At 38.1% G+C, this 22,837-nt stretch overlaps 1 protein-coding gene across 10 annotated transcripts in view; it reads right to left on the bottom strand.

The window, feature by feature from the left end:
• Positions 1-2,476: 2,476 nt before the first annotated feature.
• Positions 2,477-22,837, bottom strand: part of LOC119515369 (zinc finger protein 596-like) — a 104,909-nt gene continuing 84,548 nt past the window's right edge. For 5 of the 10 annotated variants that reach the window (XR_005213011.1, XR_005213010.1, XR_005213018.1 and 2 more), the window contains one exon: positions 2,477-4,486. Coding sequence is in view for 1 of the 10 variants with exons in the window: in XM_037811259.1 (XP_037667187.1) it covers positions 4,406-4,486 (81 nt within the window). In the remaining 9 variants the exon portion in view is untranslated. Of the gene's footprint in view, positions 4,487-7,135; positions 7,274-22,837 lie in introns of those variants that run through there. The other 5 variants (XR_005213012.1, XR_005213017.1, XR_005213016.1 and 2 more) reach the window with 5 other exon arrangements.

The following is a 22,837-nucleotide window of genomic DNA, read 5'->3' as shown; positions in this document are numbered from 1 at the left end:
ATCCTTAGTTCCCTACCCTGAAGTCTAAATGCATCCACTATCTATTGAAAATAAATTTGGAGACCTCTGATAGTTACCTACAAATTCAGTATTTGGTGTTTTTTTCTCCCCCAAAAATAGTCTCCTGTTGTCTGTCTGACTCACCATTCCTCACCTGTAAACTATCTGGCCTTCAATCTAGACTTTGCATTCAGTGGATGCAGGAATTTTGTTCCAATTCCTTTCACCACAATGCCCATGCTTTCTGTCAAAAGTATTGGGTTTAAACTGCTCCCAAGTCTGTGCAATGAGCTTACCAAGGTCTTGGATCAGAACTAAAATGTGGGATGAGAAAATGAAAGCTCACTTGGAGATAGACCACAACACTAGGCTCTGAGTATTTGGTGAAGGAGGGGGAACCTACTGAGCTCCTCTATTCTTGCCCTCCTGGCTTGGGATCATGAACCCATGAGAAAAAAGGCATATTCTTAGGGACCCACATCCAAAATTGAATCCCAATTCTATGAGTGTCCTTTGAGCAGAAGAAAGAAGCAGTATTTCTAGATCACACTCACTCTGCACTTAGCATTCAGGAGCAGCACCTGGTCAGGATGAGACCTGCTGGTGTCCTGTCCTTCCTGGGAAGAAACCCCTCTTATGCAGGTTTTTTGTTGTAGATTCTGTCCCTCAGCAAAGTTATTGTAATTCATTTTTATGTTATTGTGTATCAAACATTCGTTGTTCTGTAAATTAAGCAGTTTTTCAATATATCCATTTACCTAATTTTATTTATACTTTAACTTGATGGTGATATATTTGTTTCCAATTCATGTACAATTCAATGCAATCTGCAACTCCTCTTGAATGTCTATTATTTGTGAAAAATATTTCTCTTGCCCTTATATGAAGAGTAACAAAAGAGATCTGGAAATCTACAAAGTATCAAAATGTATTCAAAATATCACAGATTTGAAGCAACACAGTAAAGAATAATACTAAAATATGGAGACAGAGTTGCTCCAAAAAAAAAGAAAAATACTCAATTTGAAGTCTAGTTTGCACAAATATTGCCAGATTACATATAAGTTAGTCAGAAGATTAAAAAGTTGCCATTAACTAATTTCTAACTTTAACAGAGATAAAATTCCTAGATTCTATCTCACAGAGGCCATATCCATGCTTTCTTGCAAGCCTTTCCTCCAAAAAAGTAATAATCTACTAAAAACCTAAACAGAACAGAAAAAAGACAAAGCTATTAACCCCCAGTGGTGCTTGGAGAAACAGTGGTAAAAATGCATTTACAACCACCTCCATAGTTCCACCATGAAGCAAAACAATTAATATGAATAAGGAAAGCAAAGAAACTATTATCCTATAGGAACTAGTGGGGTCCAGTAGAAAGAGGTTGGGAACTGAGTCCACCATGGAAAGTATGCCCAGAAAAACCTCCTCTCTCTTCACTGAGGAATAACAACATTAACCTGAGAAGAAAGGCTCTGAATTCAGCAGCTGAAGACACTGCTGGAAAAAACATTGCCACTTGGTCAGAATCATCAGATATAAAACACTGCCCCAGGGAGTGGAAGAAACACATGACAGTCCAGGCACTGCCTCATGCAGATGATGTTCCCACCACTGTCCATCCTGCTCATATCCCAGCCCCTCCCCAGGGATCTGAGATTCACAGAGTCCAGTAAGCACAGAACCAGGTATGCATCAGGTGATGGTCATGTCCTGAAAGGGTGCTGGTTCCTATAGGTATATCTGCTCCTGCACAGCTGGGACAGGAACTCTCATTCACTGTAACAAAAGTCACAGTGAAGAGAAAATCATTTCCCAGATTCAGAGGGAGGGCAGAGAGGAGGCAGTTGGGGGGCAGGCTCAGCCTCCCAGGATGTGCTGGAATCTGGCCTCCCTGTGAGGACCCTCAGGTGAGCTCATTCTCAGAAGCCTATGGCTGTGCAGAGAGGGCTAAAATTTTGACAAGCTCTTTCTGGTGACAACTATTTCTCAGGAATCTGCAAAAATATTTTTATATTATATTGATAGAAAAAGTTTTGACGATTTTAGGGAAATAGATTATGTGACAATGATTGATTTGTTGAGACATGAAAAATAAAAAGAAAGTTATTAAGTATAAACTATATCAGAAATGCTATTTAGATTCAAGATGAAACATTATGCATCTAATGGTTTTAGGTTACATAGCTACGAATATATACTGAAAACCCATATGTGTCTGATACAATGATGGCATTTTATGTAACAGAACCATATTTTATAAGGAATTTAATGTAGGAGAAGAGATCTGGTCACTGATGTCACATGAGAGGGAGGGAACAAAGTGAGGCACTTTGAGTTGCTCCTGGAGAGGCCAGGTTCCCACCACCTCATCCTTCCCCGAAGGATATGGGCTCAACATGATGGTGGGTTGGGAAAATTTTCCTGAATATTTTCATAAATGTGAGTTAAGTTGAGGGAAACAATTTCACAGAGATGATGAATGAAAGTTTTATTCACACTTTCAGGCATATGCACACAATTCATATAGCAATGTAAATAATATAGGTATTTATGTATTTAAACATGCATTTAGTAACAAAAATCCAGTCCTGAGTTTGAATCTTAGATTCATCTGAGCACTGCTTTCATGTTTTGAGGTTACATGTTGTGGAGCTAGAAGAGGGAACCCCAGACAACTCTAGGAAATTTCTTCCAGCCTTCTCTGCATCTGCACCTGAGGATGGCCACTGGGAACCCCCTGATGGTCCCGAGTGCCCCCTGCAGCCCAGCCCCTCCTGTGCCCTCAGGGGAGGTTTTTGTCTGGGCTCACCCTGACTTCCTCTCACTGTGTCTCTCTCACAGTAATACGTGGCTGTGTCTTCGGGTTTCAGGCTGTTGAGCTTTAAATAAACTTCATTTTTGGAGCTGTCTTCGGTGACGGTGACTCAGGACTGAAGTGTTGGGTTGTAGTTTGTGCTTCCATCAACAGCTATCTGACCAACCCACTCCAGCCCCTTTCCTGGAGCTTTCCGGATCCAGTCCACAGAACTGCTAGTTAAAGGTAATTCAGAGGCAGTGCAGGTGAGGGTCAGGGTCTGTGAGGGCTTCACCAGGCCAGGTCCCGACTCCTTCAGCTACAACTGGGACAGGACACCTGAGGACAAGGAGAACCACAGTGAGTCAGGTGCTCAGATGCATCTATCCCATTACCTTCATGTCTGAATCCTGAGACACTCACATCTGGGAGCTGCCACCAGGATGAAGAAGAACCACAAGGCTTTCATGTTCTTGAGGATGATGCCTCTGACTCCCAGAAAATACTTTTCCAGAAAACAAAGAAGCCTGAATTTAAGTAATTGTGCCCTGACTTTCATATGGTTACCTAAGTGGTGATTTGCATGTGGGTGGTATCTTTCTATGTAAAGATGAAAGGGGGAGAGAAGGACATTTTCACTGGTGCTTCCCTGAGAGAGTTAAACTGGTGTTTCCTCATCTTCTCCTAGGTTCTCTCTTTAACCCAGATTCTGCTTCCTCCATACAAGAAATATGCTGCATGAGCTGAACAGGGAGCCCGATCTTCTCAGTGATCATGAATGGCTTTGGAATAGGGTCAGTGTGACTCTATGTAAAGTAATGTATTTATACTGCAAATAACCACCATAAGTCAAGGACACCCTAAATTTGTGGAAACATTCTGGTACATTAAATTCCTCTGTTATAAAGACCATTATATACTCCAAAATTTTAGGCAGCAATGAAATATAAGAAGGAGAGTGAATAATGAGACAAATGGGTGCATTCATTTATCTGTGAATTGATTGTAATGGCTTTCAGCAAATCACTAACTAGTGTGTACATACTGTCAACTGAAACAGCATCATTCCAGTGAATATCCAAGGTTACCATGTGATTGAATTTAGTATTGAAAGCCTATAAATAACTTTTATTTTTGAAACAGGGTAGACATTTCTTCTTAAATGGATAATCAATCTCACACAGAGCAACATAATCCTGTCATTTTATTTTTCAAAGTGCATTTCTGTAAGAAAACCACATTGAACTTTTTCAGTGAGGGAAAATTTTCAATATTTCCAAACCTCCTAAGGGTAAAAACAGAGAGAGTGGAAGATCAGACTCTTATATACAGGAACCGGGTCTTCATGTACCAAATCAGATTTACTAGGAGTGCCAGTTTTGACACTTAGGATTATGGAATTCGAATTCAGTGAAACTTTTCTACTCCCTCTTATGAAGTAATAGGCATTATCCTTGGTAATCTACTCACACAGTGGACAGTTTGCAGAAGGGTGGAGCTTACAATGGCCTGAAGGAAGGAGGACCTTTGAACACTCACCTGAGAGCTGCTCCTGTGAGACCCTGCATCACTGATCCTGGAATTATACCTGACATGCTGTAAGTTGGTTCAGGTGGAGATCACAGCACAGTTCCATCCCCTCCTTGCAGGGTGACTCTGAATATGTGACCTTCCTCCTCTGTGCTTCAGCTGAAAAGAATTAAGTTGGGAATTTCAGTGGTAACCTTAGTTTGAACTTCATAGTTCTCTAGTCATGTTAGATGCTACTTTCACTGTCACTATTATTTTCTCCCTTGATATTAGAATGGGCTTCTGTAAACCCTTGTCTCTGACCATGGATTTAGAAGTATCACCTGCTCCTCTCATGTCCCTGACTTCTCACACATGTGTGACAGCGGCAGGTCAACACCCCTCCCAGAGCCTGTACATGGACTCACTGTGGTTGGATTCTTTATGTAAAGAAATCACAAAATCATGTATTCACCAAGAAACAAAGCAGTGTCCCTGGGTAATACTTATTTAGCAGGAGTTATGTTTTGCTGATGTTTAGTGGCTTCACTTTGCTAATGTTTGTATTTTCTAGGTCTCTTGGAAGCCCAGTTACTAACATTAGAAATATAAAAGAATCACATTCATAACTGGTAAAATTTCATTGAGTTGGTACATGCAGTTCTGGGGATAATTAAGTTCAGTTCATCACCAATCTTTTACTGGTAATGTAGCTATCCATTATAAAGGTGGAATAAGGGTATCACTATTCTTTCAAACAGGCTCATTTTCTTCTTGACCTTTGATATTAATACCACAGAATAATTAAAATATCTACACTTATGTGAGCTGATTCACATCAGTTCATACCTTAAAATAATCAGCCTAATTGATGCAATCTCATGTTCCCTATCAAGGATCTGTGTATCTGTGGGCTTCTGACATGGTTCTAGCCAGGAAGGCTGAAGAGATTGTCTCTTGGGCATTTCTAGACCTCTAGAAGGACACCTCACAAGAAAGTTTCCCAAGGCTTGCAAAACCATCATCATATCTTCATGTAGACCTTTGGGTTGTATCACCATGTCCACAAATGATGGACATCAACTGGTGGATGAAGCTGATGTACCATATGTTACATAGTGTAAAATTATGTACAGTAAATACCCAAGTGTATGCCAATTGGATTCACCAACATGGTGGGCATTACATCTCAGTTTCATTTTAATTAAATCATAAATTTACTCATTGTTTAGGCCATCTGTCATCTTTTTTTCATTTAATGTTGGGAGAATCATACTGAATAAGAATTGTGATATAATTAAACAGATTTTAAAATCAGATGTCTGAATGAGCATATTGTCAGCATAAGACAAGAAGGAGACAAGGTTAAACCACAAATTTTGCTGAGAATTGAAGTTCATTTCTTGTGGACATCAAGGCTGGAGTTGATTTACTTGCAGATTTGATCTGTTCTAAGATCATGTAGATTAGAAGCAGAAAGCATATTTCTATCCGAGTAGGAGCAGGTATGGGTGATGCATTGCTAACAAATAAACAGCTGAGGATGTGGTCCCATTCATACCTGGGGAATAAGAGAAATGTGATGTACACCAAAATAATGAGGTTGATTTTTAAAATTGCAGAACTTGATATTAATGGAGGTGAAGCAGTATGGGAGTATAGCACTAATGTAGGGAAACATGAGTTATACAGCATGGCCTGAAATCCCTAGGGAAGATGGATTATGGAAAATATATCACTAACATGGGACAAATGTGTAGGGCAGCAGGGCCAGTCATCCTTGGGAAAGTGGGATATTGGGTGGTGCACCAGAGTCAGGAGGAGAAATGCAAGAGATGGGCCAACTAGATATGCCTGGAGAACACGAGGTGTAGAAGGTACATCACCAGCCAGTGACAAGTCGGGGAGGCAGTAATGCAAGGTGAGCAGGGCTCAAACTGGGCACTAAAGTTACCAAAGGCAATGGAAGAATTTGGGGATAATGGAGAAAATTAGGTACCAACTTATCAGGTATTACATCACCGGGGAACACAGAGAGAGAAGTGGCAAGACAAAATTGGAGACCTACAGAGATTATATCTGCCAAAGGCAATCCAGAAAGTGACACTAGACTATAAGATGTTGAATAATCATATTGGTGTATTACTAAGGATCAATGAGGAAAACAACTTTTCCACTTCCTTCTGGAGCATGGGGAACAAAAACATAATTACCTTGGCACAAGCTGGACTGACAATAATTTGTGGAGTTAGAAAGGAATCTGTGTATAGAGATGAATGTATACAAAGTTTGAGAATCTTTGGAGCAGCTTCTGGAAAGTTAAAATAAATTTCTGATTGTGAAAGTGCCAAGGTATCAGCTTGGGAGAAATGAAAAACAGAGCAGTATGATAGAGAGGTTGCAAGGCCAAGAAGACTTGGCATGTTACTCTGTCTCATAAGTTTTCCAAGAGAATAGGCCCATGCCAGTGGAATCATGTGTGATCAGCTTCCTCATTACTGAAAATACTTGTTATTCCAGTTATATTTGTTCTCACTGACCATTTAACAATTGTCCTATGCTTGGCAGTTACTGACAATTGCAGGTATAAGAGATACCTGGTGTAGGGAGGTAGAAGCAATGATGTCACCCAGAATTGAAAAAAATCCTGATCTGTCCCTGGAGACAGGAACTGTGATTTCAGCATGTATGTCACAGTAATTGAATCTTCATGGGGTGCATCACCTACCTGGAGGACCAAGATGCATCTCACACATCAGTTTATGATGAATACATCAATTTACCTTTTCCCTCTTACAAATTTAGAAATGAGACAAGGATGGGACATGCCTTGCCATGGTATCCCTGTGGCACCCTGCTGGCCCTCCATTCCAGTACCATGTGTCTCAGCTCCTCAAGTGTTGTCCAGCAGGTCAGTGGCCCATTGGTCACTCATGCTGTTGAGGTCAGAGATTTCCCAGAAATCACCTAGGCAGGAGAATTATCTGAGTTGAGCTTGAGGTTTTACCTCCTCATTTTCCAAGAGACAAGAGACAAGGGAGAAATTCAGGGATTTTATCCAGTTGCAGTTTGTGAAGGCATAATACTTAACAGTACATCATTTTCCCTTAAAAGATAATATATAGTTTATATATATATACATATATATATATTATACTATAATATATATTATATATTTTTAATATACAATTTATTACCTTAAATTTATTACCTTTATTACCTTAATTTGCCTTGCTGTGAGTGTATAAGGATGAGATTACCCTAACATATATGGCTTCTTGGAATAGGTTTTCCATGACAACATCTTGAGGACAATCTCTTTGTGAAAAAAAGAACTTATTTCAGAAGGAAAAGCAAATTTGCTCTTATTCTTTCAGACCAGTCCAAATAGAAGAGAATTCTAAACAAAACGAGTTCCCAAAACAGAGAATTCTCAAAATGATTCATCATTTTCTGCACTGTTTTCTAACCCTTTTAGTGGATATATCCACTAATAAGGTAAAGCTTAGGTCAAATTCTGTATGGGATGCTGGTTTGGATGTATTATGTCCCCCCAAAATCCATTTACTTCAATGAAATCTTGTGGGAACAAATATATTAATGTTGATTAGGTTGGAATATTGGATTGAGTTGTTTCCACGGTGATGTGACCCACCCAACTGTAGGTGATAATTCAGATTAAATAATATCCATGGAAGTGTGGCCCTGCTCACTGAGCATGGGCCTTGATTATTCAACTGGAGCTCTATTAAAGCTCAGACAGAAGGAGCTCACTGCTGCAGCTGAGACAGATATTTTGAAGACAGACATTGGGAGCTGACATGGACATTTTGGCAAATGCCATTTTGAATATGCTGCAATGGCTGGGACATGGTTATTACAGTGCATCATCATGGAATAAAAACTGTGCCCTAATATCCAGGGCCACATATCCATCACATGTGCCATATACAAGAAAAATGTATAATTGCAAATTGGAGGAAAAGTGATCCCTGTTTTAGGGTGGCTGCTAATGTGTCAAAAATTGTATCCTGGTGATTGACAGAAGGCAGAATTTGAAAGCGGCAAATGTGGATATCTATCTGAGAAAATAATGCAATACACCACATCAATAAATGGAAATGGAAGAACCACATGACCATCTTGATCAATGCAGAAAAGGCATTTGAAAAAATTCCAGCATCCTTTCTTGATGAAAACACTTCAAAGGACAGGAATAGAAGGGAATTTTCTTAATTTGATAAAGGCAATATATGAAAATCTCACAGCTAGCATCATACTCAATGGGAAAGACTGAAAGCTTTCCCTCTAAGATCAGGAATAAGACAGGGATGCCCACTGTCACCACTGTTATTCAACATTGTGCAGAAGTTCCAGCTAGAGCAATTTAGGAAGAAAATAAATGAAAGACATCCAAAATTGGAAAAGAAGAATTAAAACTTTCACTGTATGCAGATGACATGATCCTCTATGTAGAGAATCCAGAAAAATCTACAGCAAAGCTATTTGAGCTAATCAATGAATACAGGAAAGTGGCAGGTTACAATATCAACATGCAAAAATCAGTAGTTTCCTTATACACAAGTAATGAGCAACAGGAGGAGGAAATCAAGAACAAAAAATCCATTTACAATAGCAACAAAAAGAATTAAGTATTTAGGAATAAACTTAACCAAAGCTGCAAAAGACCTTTACAGACAAAACAGGATTTCTTTTGATAAAAGAAATCAAATGGGACCTAAAAAATGGAAGAACATACTGTGTTCATTGATTGGAAGACTAAACATAGTTAAGATGGCAATTCTACATAATTTGATTTATAGATTCAATGCAATACCAATTAAAATCCCAATAACTTAATTTACAGATTTAGAAAAACCAATAACCAAATTTATTTGGAAGGGCAAGGTGTTCTACCTAGCCAAAAATATCTTTAGAAAGAGGAAGGAAATGGGAAGTCTCTCACTACCTGACTTTGAAGCTTCCTACAAAGCAACAGTGGTCAAAACAGCATGGTACTGTCATAGAGATAGATATACAGACCAATGGAATTGAATTGGGTTCAGAAATAGATTACCTCATCTGTGGACACTTCATCTTTGATAAGGCAGTCAAGCCAAAATAACTGGGTCAGAGTAGCCTCTTTAATAAATGGTGTTTGGAGAACTGAATATCCATATCCAAAAGAATGAAAGAGGACTCCTCTCTGACACCTTATACAAAAATTAACTCCAAATGGATTAATGATCTAAACATTAGTGCTAAGATCATAAGACTTTTAGAAGAAAGTGTAGGGAAATATATTAAGTATCTAATGATAGGAGATGACTTCCTAGACCTTACACACAAAGCATGAGCAATGAAAGAAGAAATAGATAAATGGATCTTCTCAAAATTAAACACTTCTGTACATCAAAGGACTTTGTCAGAAAAGTAAAAAGGCATTCTATGCAATGGGAGACAATATTTGGAAACCACATATCAGATAAAGTTTTAATATCCAGAATATATAAAGAAATCCTACAATTCAACAAGAGAAACACAAGCAAAAAATTTTTAAATGGGCAAAAGAAACGGATAGACACTTTTCTGAAGAGTAAATACAAATGGCTCAAAAACATATGAAAAGATGGTCAATTTCACTGGCTATCAAGGAAATGCAAATCAAAATGACAATGAGATATCATCTCAAACTAACCAGAATGTCCATTATCCATAAAACAGAAAATTACAAGTGCTGGAGAGGATGTGGAGAAAGGGGCACACTTATTCACTGTTGGTGGGAATGCAGAAGGACGCAGCCTCTCAGGAAGGCAGTGTGGCAGTTCCTCAGGAAGCTAATTATAGAACTGCCATATGACCCACAATTCCATTACTAGGTATATACCCCCAAGGAACTGAAAGCTAAGACACAAATGGATATTTGTAAACTGATATTTATGGTGGCATTATTCACGATTGCCAAGAGATGGAAACAGACCTGATGTCCATCAATGGAAAAGTGGATAAACAAACTGATATATACACACAATGGAATATTAGACAGCTGTAAGACAGAACAAAATCATGGAAGATACAATAATGTGGATGAACCTTGAGGACATTATGTTGAGCAAAGTTAGCCAGAAACAAAAGGACAAATATGGTATGGCCTCATTAATATGAACTAACATTAATGAACAAACTTTGAGAGTTAAAACTGAAAATACACGTTATCAGGAGATAGAAAGTTGCTAGATATCAGGCACTGATCTGGTTGGGACTAAGGCAAATCTGGCCCAAGGTAGAGGATGATATTGACTGGGATTTAAAACTACAGCTTATATGTGAGACCAAGGGAGGAGATATTTATCTCATTCAAGGCCTACATTTTCTGTAGCACACTAGATAATTTAAATTGTATGATCAGTTTGTTTGAACACCATAGGTGCAGGGAGTGGTGAATGGGAAGTAGGATTTGGTGAGTTTGTACACGCTGGGGTGAAATCCCAACACATCCCATAGTGATATGTGCAGAGAGTATAAGTGTACTTGTGGGCCCCCCTGAAGAGCTGGGGAGAAATGCAGAAGTCTTGGATTTCCACTTGTGGGCCCCCCTGAAGAGCTGGGGAGAAATGCAGAAGTCTTGGATTTCCCCACCTGGGATATTGCTGATTTTCCTGCAAACATTGAGGACTGCCAAATTAGTGGGCTGAGCCCTCAATCTGGGGGCTTTCCTCTGTGAGGCTAGTTACTTCAAGAAGAGGCTAAGCCCACTTATAATTGTGCCTAGGAGTCCCCCTCAGGGAGCCTCTTTGTTGCTCAGATGTGGCCCACCCTCTTTCTAAGCCCACTCAGCAGATGAACTCACTGCCCTACCCCCTGCAAGGAACATGATTCCCATGGGTGTGAATCCCTCAGCAACATGGGGAATGACTCTTGGAGATAAGCCTGGACCCAGCACTATGGGATTGAGGATCTTCTTGATCAAAAGGGAGAAGAGAAGTGAAACAAAGTAGGCTGAGAGATTACAAAAGGAGTCAAGAGGACACTCTGGAAGGTATTCCTATGTGTTATATAAATATCACCTTTTAGTCTTTAGTGTGTTGGAATAGCTAGAGTGAAATACCTGAAGTTGTCAAACTGCAACCCAGTGGACCCTGATTCTTGAAGACAATTGTATAACTATGTAGATTGCATAATGTGACAGTGTGAATGTAAAAATCTTGTGGCCTGCACTTCCTTTATCCAGTATATGGACAGATGAGTGCAAAAATGGGGACAAAAATTAGATGAAGAATAGGGTGGGATGGAGGAGAAGGAAAGATTTAGGTGTTCTTTTTTGTTTTTATTTTTATTTTGGAGTAAAAAAAGGTCAAAAATTGATTCTGGTGATGAACACAACTGTATGATGGTGCTGTGAATAATTGTACACTGTGAAAGACTGTAGGGCATGTGAATATACCTCAATTAAACTCTATTAAAAACATAAATGAACAATGGGGGAGGAGTGGAATGGGATGTTTCAGATATTTTTTATTTTAATTTCCATTTTGTTTTGTGGAGTAGTGAAAATGTTCAAAGTTTGATTGTGGTGATGAAGCACAACTACATGACGATACTGTGAAAAACTGTATACTTTGAATCATTGTATGTTATGTGATTGTATCTCAATAAAATTTCATAAAAAACAATTGGCAGAACTTTTGGGGAAGGCACAATAGAGGAGATGAAAAACACAATGGAGACATAAAAAGATATGAAGAGATAGAGGAAAGTAAATTCATGAACTTGAGGACAAAACATCTGAAATCCTATACACAAAAGAACAGATAGAGAAAAGAATGGAAAAATATGAGCAAGGTCTCAGGGAATTGAATGACAACATGAAGCACTTGAATAAATGCATAATGAGTGTCCCAAAGGAGAATAAAAGGGAAAACAAGCAGAAAGAATAATGGAGGAAATAATCACTGAAAATTTCCCATCTGTTATGAAAGATAAAATTACAGATCCAAGAAGTGCAGCATACCCCAAACAGAATAGATCCAAGTAGTCCAACCTCAAGACACTCAATAATCAGATTATCAAATATCAAAGACAAAGAGAGAATTCTGAAAGCACAAGAGAAATGTGATCCATCACATACAAAGGAAGCTCAATAAGACTATGCGCAGATTTCTCAGTAGAAACCAAGGAGGCAAGAAGATAATGGTATGATGTATCTAAGATACTGAAAGAGAAAACTGCCAACCAAGAATTCTATATCCAGCAAATCTGTCCTTCAAAAATGAGGGAGAGTTTAAAGTATTTTCTGAACAAGATACCAGCTCTAAAAGAAATACTGAAGGGAGCACTACAGTCAGATAGGAAAAAACAGGAGAGAGAGGCATGGTGAAGAGTGTAGAAATAAAGGGTTAAAATTTTTAAAAAAATTCCTATCAGTGAGGAAAAAATAAAAACATAATAAGATAAACATATAAAATCCAAAAGACAAAATGGTAGACAGTAGACATTAAGTTGAGTGAAATTAGCCAGAAAGAAAATGATACTGTATACTCTAACATGAAATGAAATTGATAAGGGAAATTTGAGAGCTGAGAACACAGGTTATCAGAAGATAGAAAGAGGTTAGGGATTGGGCATTTGATGCTGAAGGATTACACAAGGTTCGTAGATTGTACAGATCCAGAATTGGAATGGATAGGATAATAGTATGTGATGGTAACACAATATTGTAAGTACTCTGAACAAAGACAAGTGTATGTACTGTTGAAAGAGGAAGGTTAAGGACATGTATAACAGCAGAAGGAAAGATAGAAGATAAGGACTGGGATTGTATAACTTAGCAAAACCTAGATTTAATGTAGAAATATAAGAATGTTTCTAAATGATGGAGAACAAATGAATGTCAACAACTGCAATGTGTTGAAAATTACATGGTATAGGGGAAAATACAATCAATGAAAACTAGAGTCTATAGTTAATGGTGATACTGTAAGATGCTTTCATCAACTGTAACAAAGGCAATATACCAAAGCTAAATGTCTATAAGAGAGGGATATAAGGGAGTGATATGGGATTCTTGATGGTGGTTATGTTGTCTGACCTTTTCATTGTATTTTGTGTTTACTCTTCTACTTTTCTTATTTTATTAATTTTTTCTCCTTTTCCTCTTTGGGGAAGAGATGGAAATTTCCTCATATACATTGTGGTGGGAATACATAATTATGTGATTATACTGGGAATCATTGTTTAGTTAGGGTGGATTGTATGGTATGTGAATAAAACTGTTAAAAATAAACAGATGAATACAAGTGCTGGAGAAAATGTGGAGAGGGATGTACCTGTTCCCTGTTGGTAGGGAAGTAGAATTGTGCACTCCACCTGAAAGGCAGTATGGTGGTTCAACAAGAACCTCACCATGGGGTTGCCGTATGATCCTTTAACCCAGTTATTTGGTATATACTTGGAAGAACTGAGAGCAGGGATAAGAGTGGACATTGCACACTGGTACTTATGGCAGCCATATTCACAATTCACAATGGATGGAGGTAGCCTAAGGGTACATTGACCAATAAACAGAATGGTTTACTGTGGTGTATACATACAATGGAATACCAAGCAGCAGCAAGAAGAAATGAAGTTGTGAGGTGTACATCTATGTGAATAGACCTTGAGAACATTATGTTGAGTGAAATAAGCCAAAATCAAAAGACAAACACTATAACACCTCAGTAATATAGACTAACCATAATGTGAAAACTATGAGAATTGAATCTGAGAGCATAGGTTATCAAGGGAAGGCTTCTGGTAAAGGTTCCTAGATTTTAAGTTCTTACAGCAGTCAAATCTATTAATGAGCTATAATGGTTATCTCTAAATTGTGAGATGCTGAGCTATTTGTGTATAACCTGGTTGGCCCCTGTAACTTCAGGTATCTGTGTGACACCTGAGACCTAGTGCCACAGTATAGCAGCTATGAATGCCAGCATCATCCAATACAGCAAATGTTTAAAAAAATCTGAAAAAGAGATCAGACTTAAATTAGAGATATGAAAAAAAATGGACTTCATTAGAATTAAGGTAAACCAGACTAAAGGGAAAAGGATGATATTGACTGTTTTAAAACCTCAACTTCTGTGTGAGACCAAAGGAGGAGATTTTTATTTGGTGCAAAATCTATACTTTAAGTAGCATGCTATATAATTTAACCTGTATGGTCATAATTACATGGAACTTTGAAAAGTGGGTGAGATCTGGTTGGTTTTTACAGGTTAACATGAAAACCAGATACATCCCAGAGTAATTTGAGAAGAGAATAAAAAGTATTTGCAAAGCCCCCTTGAGGGCCTGAGGAAAAATGTGGAAACATTAAACTTCCCCACTTGGGGAATTCCTGATATTCTCATAAGCACTGATGACTACCATTGTAGTAGACCATGTCCTCGATCTTGGGGATTGCCCTTAAGAAACTTGTTTCTGCAAAGGAGAGGCTAAGCCTACTTATGATGGTGTCTGAGTCACCCCCAGAGAACCTCTTTTTGCTCGCATGTCGTCTTTTTCTCTCTAAGCCCACTAGGCAGGTAAACTCACTAACCTGCCCCCTACATGGGACAAGACTCCCAGGAGTGGAAATCTCCCTGGCAATGTGGGACATACACCTGGGATAAGCCTGACATCATGCGATTGAGAAAGCCTTCCTGCCCAAAAGAGGAAAGAGATATTAAACAAAATATAGTTTCAGTGGCTGAGAGATCCCAAATGGAGTTGAGAGGTCACTCTGGAGGTTTTTCTTATGCATTATGTAGATATCCCTTTTTGGTTTTTAGTGTACTAAAATAGCTAGAAGGAAATACCTGCAACTGTTGAAATGCAACCCAGTATCCTTGATTCCTGAAGATGATCATGTAACTATACAGCTTATATGGTGTGACTGTGTGATTGTGAAAATCTTGTGGCTCATACACCCTTTATCCAGTGTATGGACAAATGAGTAGAAAAGAGGACAAAAAGCAAAATAATAATAGGGGGAAAATGGAGTATGAGATGTTTTGGGTGTTCTTTTTTTACTTTTATTTTTATTTTTATTCTTATTTTTGGAGTAATGAAAATGTTAAAAACCAATTGTGATGAAGGCACAACTATGATGATACTGTGAACAACTGTACGCTTTTGAGGATTGTATGGTCTGTGAATATATCTCAATAAAAATGTATAAAACAGGAAAAAATCTACAATGGGATATCATCTCACACCTATTAGAACGGCTGCCATTACACAAACAGGAAACTACAAATGTTGGAGAAGATGTAGAGAAATTGGAATATTTATCTTCAATTTGGGGGGATGTATAATGGTTCAGATGCTGGAAGACAGTTGGGCAGTTCCTCAGGAAACTAAATATTGAGTTACCCTATGACCCAGCAATTCTAGTATTGGGTGTACACTCAGAAGATCTGAAAGCCATGACACTAACAGACATTTCCACACCGATGTTAATAGCAGCATTATTCACAATTGTCAAAAGATGGAAACAATCCAAGTATCCATCAACAGATGAGTGGATAAACAAACTGTGGTATATACACATGATGGAATTGAATGCAGCAGTAAGAAGGAATGAGGTCCCGGATCATGATAGCATAAATGAACCTTGAGGGCAGAATGCTGAGTGAGGTAAGCCAGACACAAAAGGATAGATACTGTATCACTTCACTAATATGAACCCCCTAGTCAGACTCTTAAAATGCAAAATATACTGGACCCAGAGATAGGCAGAAGCTGTAGTAGTGGGTACCGCTGCCCAATATGCACAGATTTTGTAACGAGTTTGAACTTAAATGTATGGGAATGGATAGAGGTGATGGTAGTTCATTTATGGGGTTACAAGTTTAGTTCCATATTTAAGATGAATATGATTGAAAGGGGCTGTTTAAAATCATGTATCTCACCAATTAGCACCATAATTATAAATAAGTTCTTGCATGAACTACTTCAAAGGTATGATACTTGTAAAAAAAACCACCAATTGCAAGCTATGGACTATATTTAACAGGAATACCTCACTAGTACCACAACAATATGAAGAGTAATTGGGGGGATGATAAGAGTTATGGGGTATTTGGGGTTTTCTTTTGGGTATGGGTGTGTCTATATGTTATTTTCCTCTTTGGAGCAATGAAAATTGTCTAAAATTGAGAGTGCTGATGATTGTAAAACTAAGAGAGGATACTATGAGGCATTGTTTGGTCGAACATATTCTATGTGAATATATCTCAACACATTCTGCAGTTTCAAAACAAATAGATAAACAGAAAGAGTCAAGCCTTAGAGAAAATGTGGACAGAGAGGTATACCTATTCAATGTTGGTAGGATGGCATAATTGTTCAGCCCCTCTGGAGAGTACTGCAATGGATCAAAAGGAGGCTAAGCATAGGGTAGCCAATGATTAGGCAACCCTGTTACCAGAATATACTCAGAACTGAAAGCAGGATTTGAAAAGACATTTTCACACTGATGTTTGTGGTGGCTTATTCACAATAGACAATGGATGGAGGTGGCTGAAGGATATATCAACCGAGGAGCAGAAGTCTGCATTGTGATGTATACATATGATGGAATATTCTGTGGCTACAGAAAGGAATGAAGTTGTCTCATGTAATGAGGTGAATGAACCTTCAGGACATTATGTTGATCAAAATAAGCCAGCAAAAATGTTTGCTTGTATCCCTGCCTTCAGTTCCTCTGAGTGTACACCTAGTAATGGATTGCTGGATAATATGTTCATTATATACTAAGCTTTCTGAGGAATTGCCAAATTGCCTACCAGAAGAGTTGCACCATTCTACATTCCCAACAACAGTAAATGAGTGTTCCTCTTTCTCCACATCCCCTCCAGCACATGCAGTTTTCTGTATTTTTTATAATGGCCATTCAAGTAGGTGTGAGATAAAAAAAAATAAACAGATAAAAATGCTGGAGAAAATGTGGAGACAGATATACCTATTCACTGTTGTTAGGGAAGTAGAATGGTGCAGCCCCTCTGGAGGACAGTGTGGTGGTTCCACAGGAGGCTGGGAGTAGGGCTTCCAGATGCTCCTGCAACTCTATTATGTGGTGCATACTTGGAAGAACTGAAAGCAGGGAAACAGATATTTTCACACTGATGTTTATGGTGGAGCTATTCATGATTGGCAGTGAATGGAGGTGGCCTAAGGGTACACTTATGGAAAAAGGGAGGGGCAAACTGAGCTGTAAACATGAAACAGAATATTGAGTGGTTGCAAGAAGGACTGTTGTAAGGCATGCAACTATGTGAATGAATCATGGGGACACTATGTTGAGTGAAATAAGCCAAGAATTAAAGGACAAATATTGTAAGGCATCACTAACATAAACTAACTATGAGAAAATGCTGAGAATTGAGTTTGAGAGTATAGGTTACCCAGGGAGTACAGAATGTTCAAAAAGTTTTACTGTAAATGTTCCTAGATTGTAAGCTCTTACAGCTGTCAATCTATTCCTGAATTATAACTATTTCTAAATTCTGAGATGCTGTGATCTTCGTGTATAGCCTGGTAGTTTTCTAGAAAGTTGGGTATCTGTGTGACACCTGAGACTCAGATTTAGAGTTCAGTCAGCTCTGTAAGTTAGTATTACTCTGCACAGCAACTCTTAAGCTGAAAAAGAGATCAGACTACAATTAGAGATTTGGAATGAAGTGGACTGGGATAGGACTAAGGTAAATTAGAATACAGGATAAAGGATGATGTTCACTGTATTTTAAAATTACAGCTTCTGTGTGATACCAAAGGAGGATAGATTAATTTGGTACAAAATTTATACTTTCTGTAGCATAGTAATTTAGCCTGTCTGGTAAGTTTGTTTAAACATCATAATTACACAGAACCTAGAATAGAGAATGAGTTCTTGTTATTCTATACAGGCTAACGTAATACCCCAATACATCCCAGAATATTTTGGGCAGGAAATTAAGAAAAAGTATTTGAAAAGTCCCCTTCAGGGACCAGAAAAAAAGGAGGAACTATTAAACTTTCCCACCTGGGGAATTCCTGCTATTCTCTTAAAAAATCAGGTTTCCCAATTTGGTAGTCAAAGCCCTTTTATCTAGATGCTCGCCCTTTTGAAAAATATCTCTACAATGGTATAACTAAGGCTACTTATAACCATGCTTAAGAGTCACACCCAGAAAATCACTTTTGGTGCTCAAATGTTGCTTGTATCTCTAAGCCAACTCTGCAAATTAGCTCACTACCCTCACCCCCACCATGTGGGACACGACTCCCATGGATTTGAGTCTCCCTGACAATGTGGAACATGACTCCCAGGGATGAGCTTGGTCCTGGCATCATGGGATTGAGAATGATTTCTTGACCAAAAGGGGGAATAGAAATGTAACAAAATAAAGTTTCAGTGGTTAAGGGATTTCAAACAGAGTCAAGAAGTCATTCTGGAGGTTACTCTTATGCATCATACAGATATTCCTTTTCAGTGTCTAGTGTATTAGAATAGCTAGAAGGAAGTATATGAAACTGTTGAATTGTAATGCAGTAGCCCTGATTCTCAATGACTGCATACCACTTTCATTATTTGACCATGTGATGGGGAAAATCTTATGATTGACACTCCTTTTATCCACTGTATGGGCAGATGAGTAATAAAATAAAGTAAAAAGTACATAAATAATTGGTAGATGAGGGTTGTGTGAAGTTTTGGGTCTTCCCTTCTATTTTTATTTTATTGTTATTTTTATTTTGGGGGGAGTAATGAAAATGTTTGAAATTAATTCTGGTGGTAAATACACAACTATGTCATTTCACAGGGAGCCACTCAAGAGTATACTCTGGATGGATAATATGGTGTGTGAATATATCTCAATAAAATTGCATAAAAATATGCCAGAAACAAAAGGCCAAAACTGTATGGTACCACTTAAAAATATTTATAAGAAAATTAGTACCTAGATTGTAAGTTCTTACAGCAGTCATGTTTATTCCTGAACTTTAAGTGTTATTTCTAAATTCTGAGATACTGTGTTCTATGGGTATAATCTGACATTTCCATGGAACTTTAGATACATGTCTGACACCTAAGACTCTGAGTTAGAGTTCTGCAGCCCTGAAAGTCAGCATTACTCCATACAGCAACTGTTAAAGAAGCTGAAAAAGAGATCAGACTTCAATAAGAGATAAGAATGAAGCTGATCTGGTTGAGACTAATGTAAATCAGAATACAGTGTAAGGGATGATATTGTCTGTATTTTAAAATTTCACCTTCTGTCTGAGACCAAAGGGAGAGATGTTTATTTGGTCCAAAACTTTATATTAATGTAGCACAAAATCTAACTTAACATGTCTGGCTAGTTCATTTAAACAACCTAAATACATGAAGCCTAGAATAGGGAATGAGACCTTGTAATTCTGTATGCCATGATTCATTCCATGGTATGTTGGGCAGATAAAAAAGTATAGGCAAAGTCCCTTGAGGGAATGAGAAAAATCAGGAACTATTAAATTTCCCCACATGAGAAATTCCTAATACTTTTCTTAAGCATTAGAGACTTCCAAGTTAACAGGCCAAGCCCTTGATATTGAGGCTTGTTTTCATGAAACATTTCTGTAAAGGAGAAGTTAAGCCTACATACAATTATGACTAAAAGTCACTTTCAGAGAACCTCTTTTGTTGCTCAGATGTGCCCTGTCTCTCTAAGCCCAACTCTGCAAGTAAACTCATTACATCCCCCTATGTGGGACATGACCTCCAGGGCTGTAAGTCTCCCTGGCATCAGGGAACATGACTCCCAGTGATGAGCCTGAACCTGACACCATGGGATAGATAATGCCTTCCAGACCAAAAGGGGGAAAAGAAATTTAATAAAATAAGGTATTAATGGCTAAGAGATTTCAAAAAAAGTCAAGAGGCAATTCTGCAGGTTACTCTTGGACAAGCTTCAGCTAGACATTGCAAGTTGCCATGGTATGCCAAGCTCCAACCATAAGTAATTCTGAGAACCTTAAAGAATGCCCCGGCTCTCTCTCTCTAAGGCTCTATACAAGTTTCACTCACTAGATTGATTTTTCAGAAACTTAAAGCCTCCAGATTGTGCCTATGCCAGATAACCCCTGAAACCCAAGAAACAACAGTCTCTCCAAGAACATCATATGGCTGCATTCCCCTACTCCATAATGTTGACACATGTTTTCAACATGATGAAGTTAGAATGGTCATTACCCAAATATCCTTGAAGATTGGGGGAAGGATCAAATGAGAGGGAGGAGTTGTAACAGAGAAGATAGGATTGAGCAAATCAATATGACTACTGAATCATTATATTCATATTTCTTGCTAGCCTCTGGGGTATCAGAACAGCTAAAAGCAAATACACAAAATTTTGGAACTGTAACCCATAGCACTCTTTTAAATTTTCTCTATAACTACTTATTTTTTTATTCATTTAATTGAGATATATTCACATACCATGCAGTCATACAAAACAAAGCATACATTCAATTGCTTACATACCACTATATAGTTGTGCATTCATCACCAAAATTAATTTTTGACATTTTCCTTACCACACACACAAAAATAATGAGAATAAAAATTAAAGTGAAAAAGAACAATTAAAGTAAAAAAGAACACTGGGTGCCTTTTCTTTTTCTTCCCCTTTTCTACTCATCCATCCATAAACTAGACAAAGGGGAGTGTGGTCCATACATCTTTCCCAATCACATTGTCACCCCTCATAAGCTACATTTTTATACAATCATCTTCAAGATTCATGGGTTCTGGGTTGCAGTTTGATAGTTTCAGGTATTTACTGCTAGCTATTCCAATTCATTAGAACCTAAAAAGGGTTATCTATACTGTGCATAAGAGTATACACCAGGGTGACCTCTCAGCTCCTTTAAGAATCTCTCTGCCACTGAAGCTTATTTCATTTCCTTTCAAACCCCTTTTTGGTCAAGAAGATGCTCTCCATCCCACGACTTCCTCCATGGGAGTCAAATTCCACGTTGCCAGGGAGATTCATTCCCCTGGGTGTCAGATTCCATGTAGGGGGAGGGCAGTGATTTAATCTGCCAAGTTGGCTTAGCTAGAGAGAGAGGGCCATGTCTGAGCAACAAAGAGGCATTTGGGATGAGCCTCTTAGGCACAATTATAGGGAGGTCTAGCCTCTCCTCTGCAGCAAGTCTTTCCAAGGGCAAGACCTTTGGTAGAGGGCTCAGCCCATCAAACCACCAGTCCTCTATGTCTGTGAGCACATCAGCAACCATCGAGGTGGGGAAGCCCAACACCCCTGCATTCTCCACCAGCTCAAGGGGGCTCTGCATATTTTTTTCATTGTTTTTTTTAATCAACTATATAAAAACATTTTTTAAAAATTAAAAAAACATACCATAAAAAAAATTTCAAACAAACCATAAGAAGGAAGTAAGAAAAAGACAACTAAACTAAGATAACTACTTTACTTCCAACATGTTCCTGCTCTACCCCAAGAAATAACCTAATATAGCAACATTTCTGTGAACTTGTTCCTACCATACCCATCAGAAATTAACAGACCACAGTCATTCCTGGGTATTCCCAGAATGTTAAATTTACCCACGATAGCTTATCTGTTCTTATTGAGTTATCATTCCTCCTTCCTTAATTGCTCTCTATCACTAGTTCCCCCTACATTCTAAATTATAAACCATTTGTTTTACATTTTTTAATGTTCACATTAGTAGTAGCATATTTCTTTTTGTGCCTGGCTTATTTCACTCAGCATTATGTCTTCAAGACTCATTCATTTTGTCATGTTTCATGACATCGTTCCTTCTTACAGCCACATAGTATTCAATCATGTGTATATAACACATTTTATTTATCCACTCATCTGTTGAAGGACATTTGGGTTGTTTCCATCTCTTGGCAATTGTGAATAATGCTGCTATGAACATTGGCATGCAGATATCTTTTCATGTCACTGCTTTCAGATCTTCCAGGTATATGCTGAGAAGTGTAATCACTGGATCAAAAGGTAACTCTATATCTAGTCTTCTAGGGAACTGCCAGACTGACTTCCAGAGTGGCTGAAATATTATACAGTTCCACCAACAATTAATGAGTTCCAATTTCTCCACATCCTCTCCAGCATTTGTAGTGTCCTGTTTAATGGCAGCCATTCTAATTGGTGTGAGATGGTATCTCACTGTGGTCTTAGTTTGCATTTTTCTAATAGCTAGTGAAGCTGAAAATTCTTTCATGTGTTTTTAGCCATTTGTATCTCCTCTTCAGAGAAATGCCATTTCACATTTTTTGCCCATTTTATAATTGGGTTGTTTGTACTATTGTCATTGAGTTGTAGGCTTTCTTTATATATGCAAGATATCAGTTTTTTACAGATACAGGGTTTCCAAATAATTTTTCCCATTGAGTTGGCTACCTCTTCAACTTTTTGACAAATTCCTTTCAAGTACAGAAGTTTTTAATTTTGAGGAGTTCCCATTTAACTATTTTATTTTCATTGCTTTAACTATTTT

Source organism: Choloepus didactylus, chromosome 19, assembly GCF_015220235.1.
Source record: "Choloepus didactylus isolate mChoDid1 chromosome 19, mChoDid1.pri, whole genome shotgun sequence".
Lineage (NCBI taxonomy): Eukaryota > Metazoa > Chordata > Mammalia > Pilosa > Megalonychidae > Choloepus > Choloepus didactylus.
The sequence above is the reverse complement of the archived record's forward strand: the minus strand, read 5'-3'. Positions and strand labels throughout refer to the sequence as shown.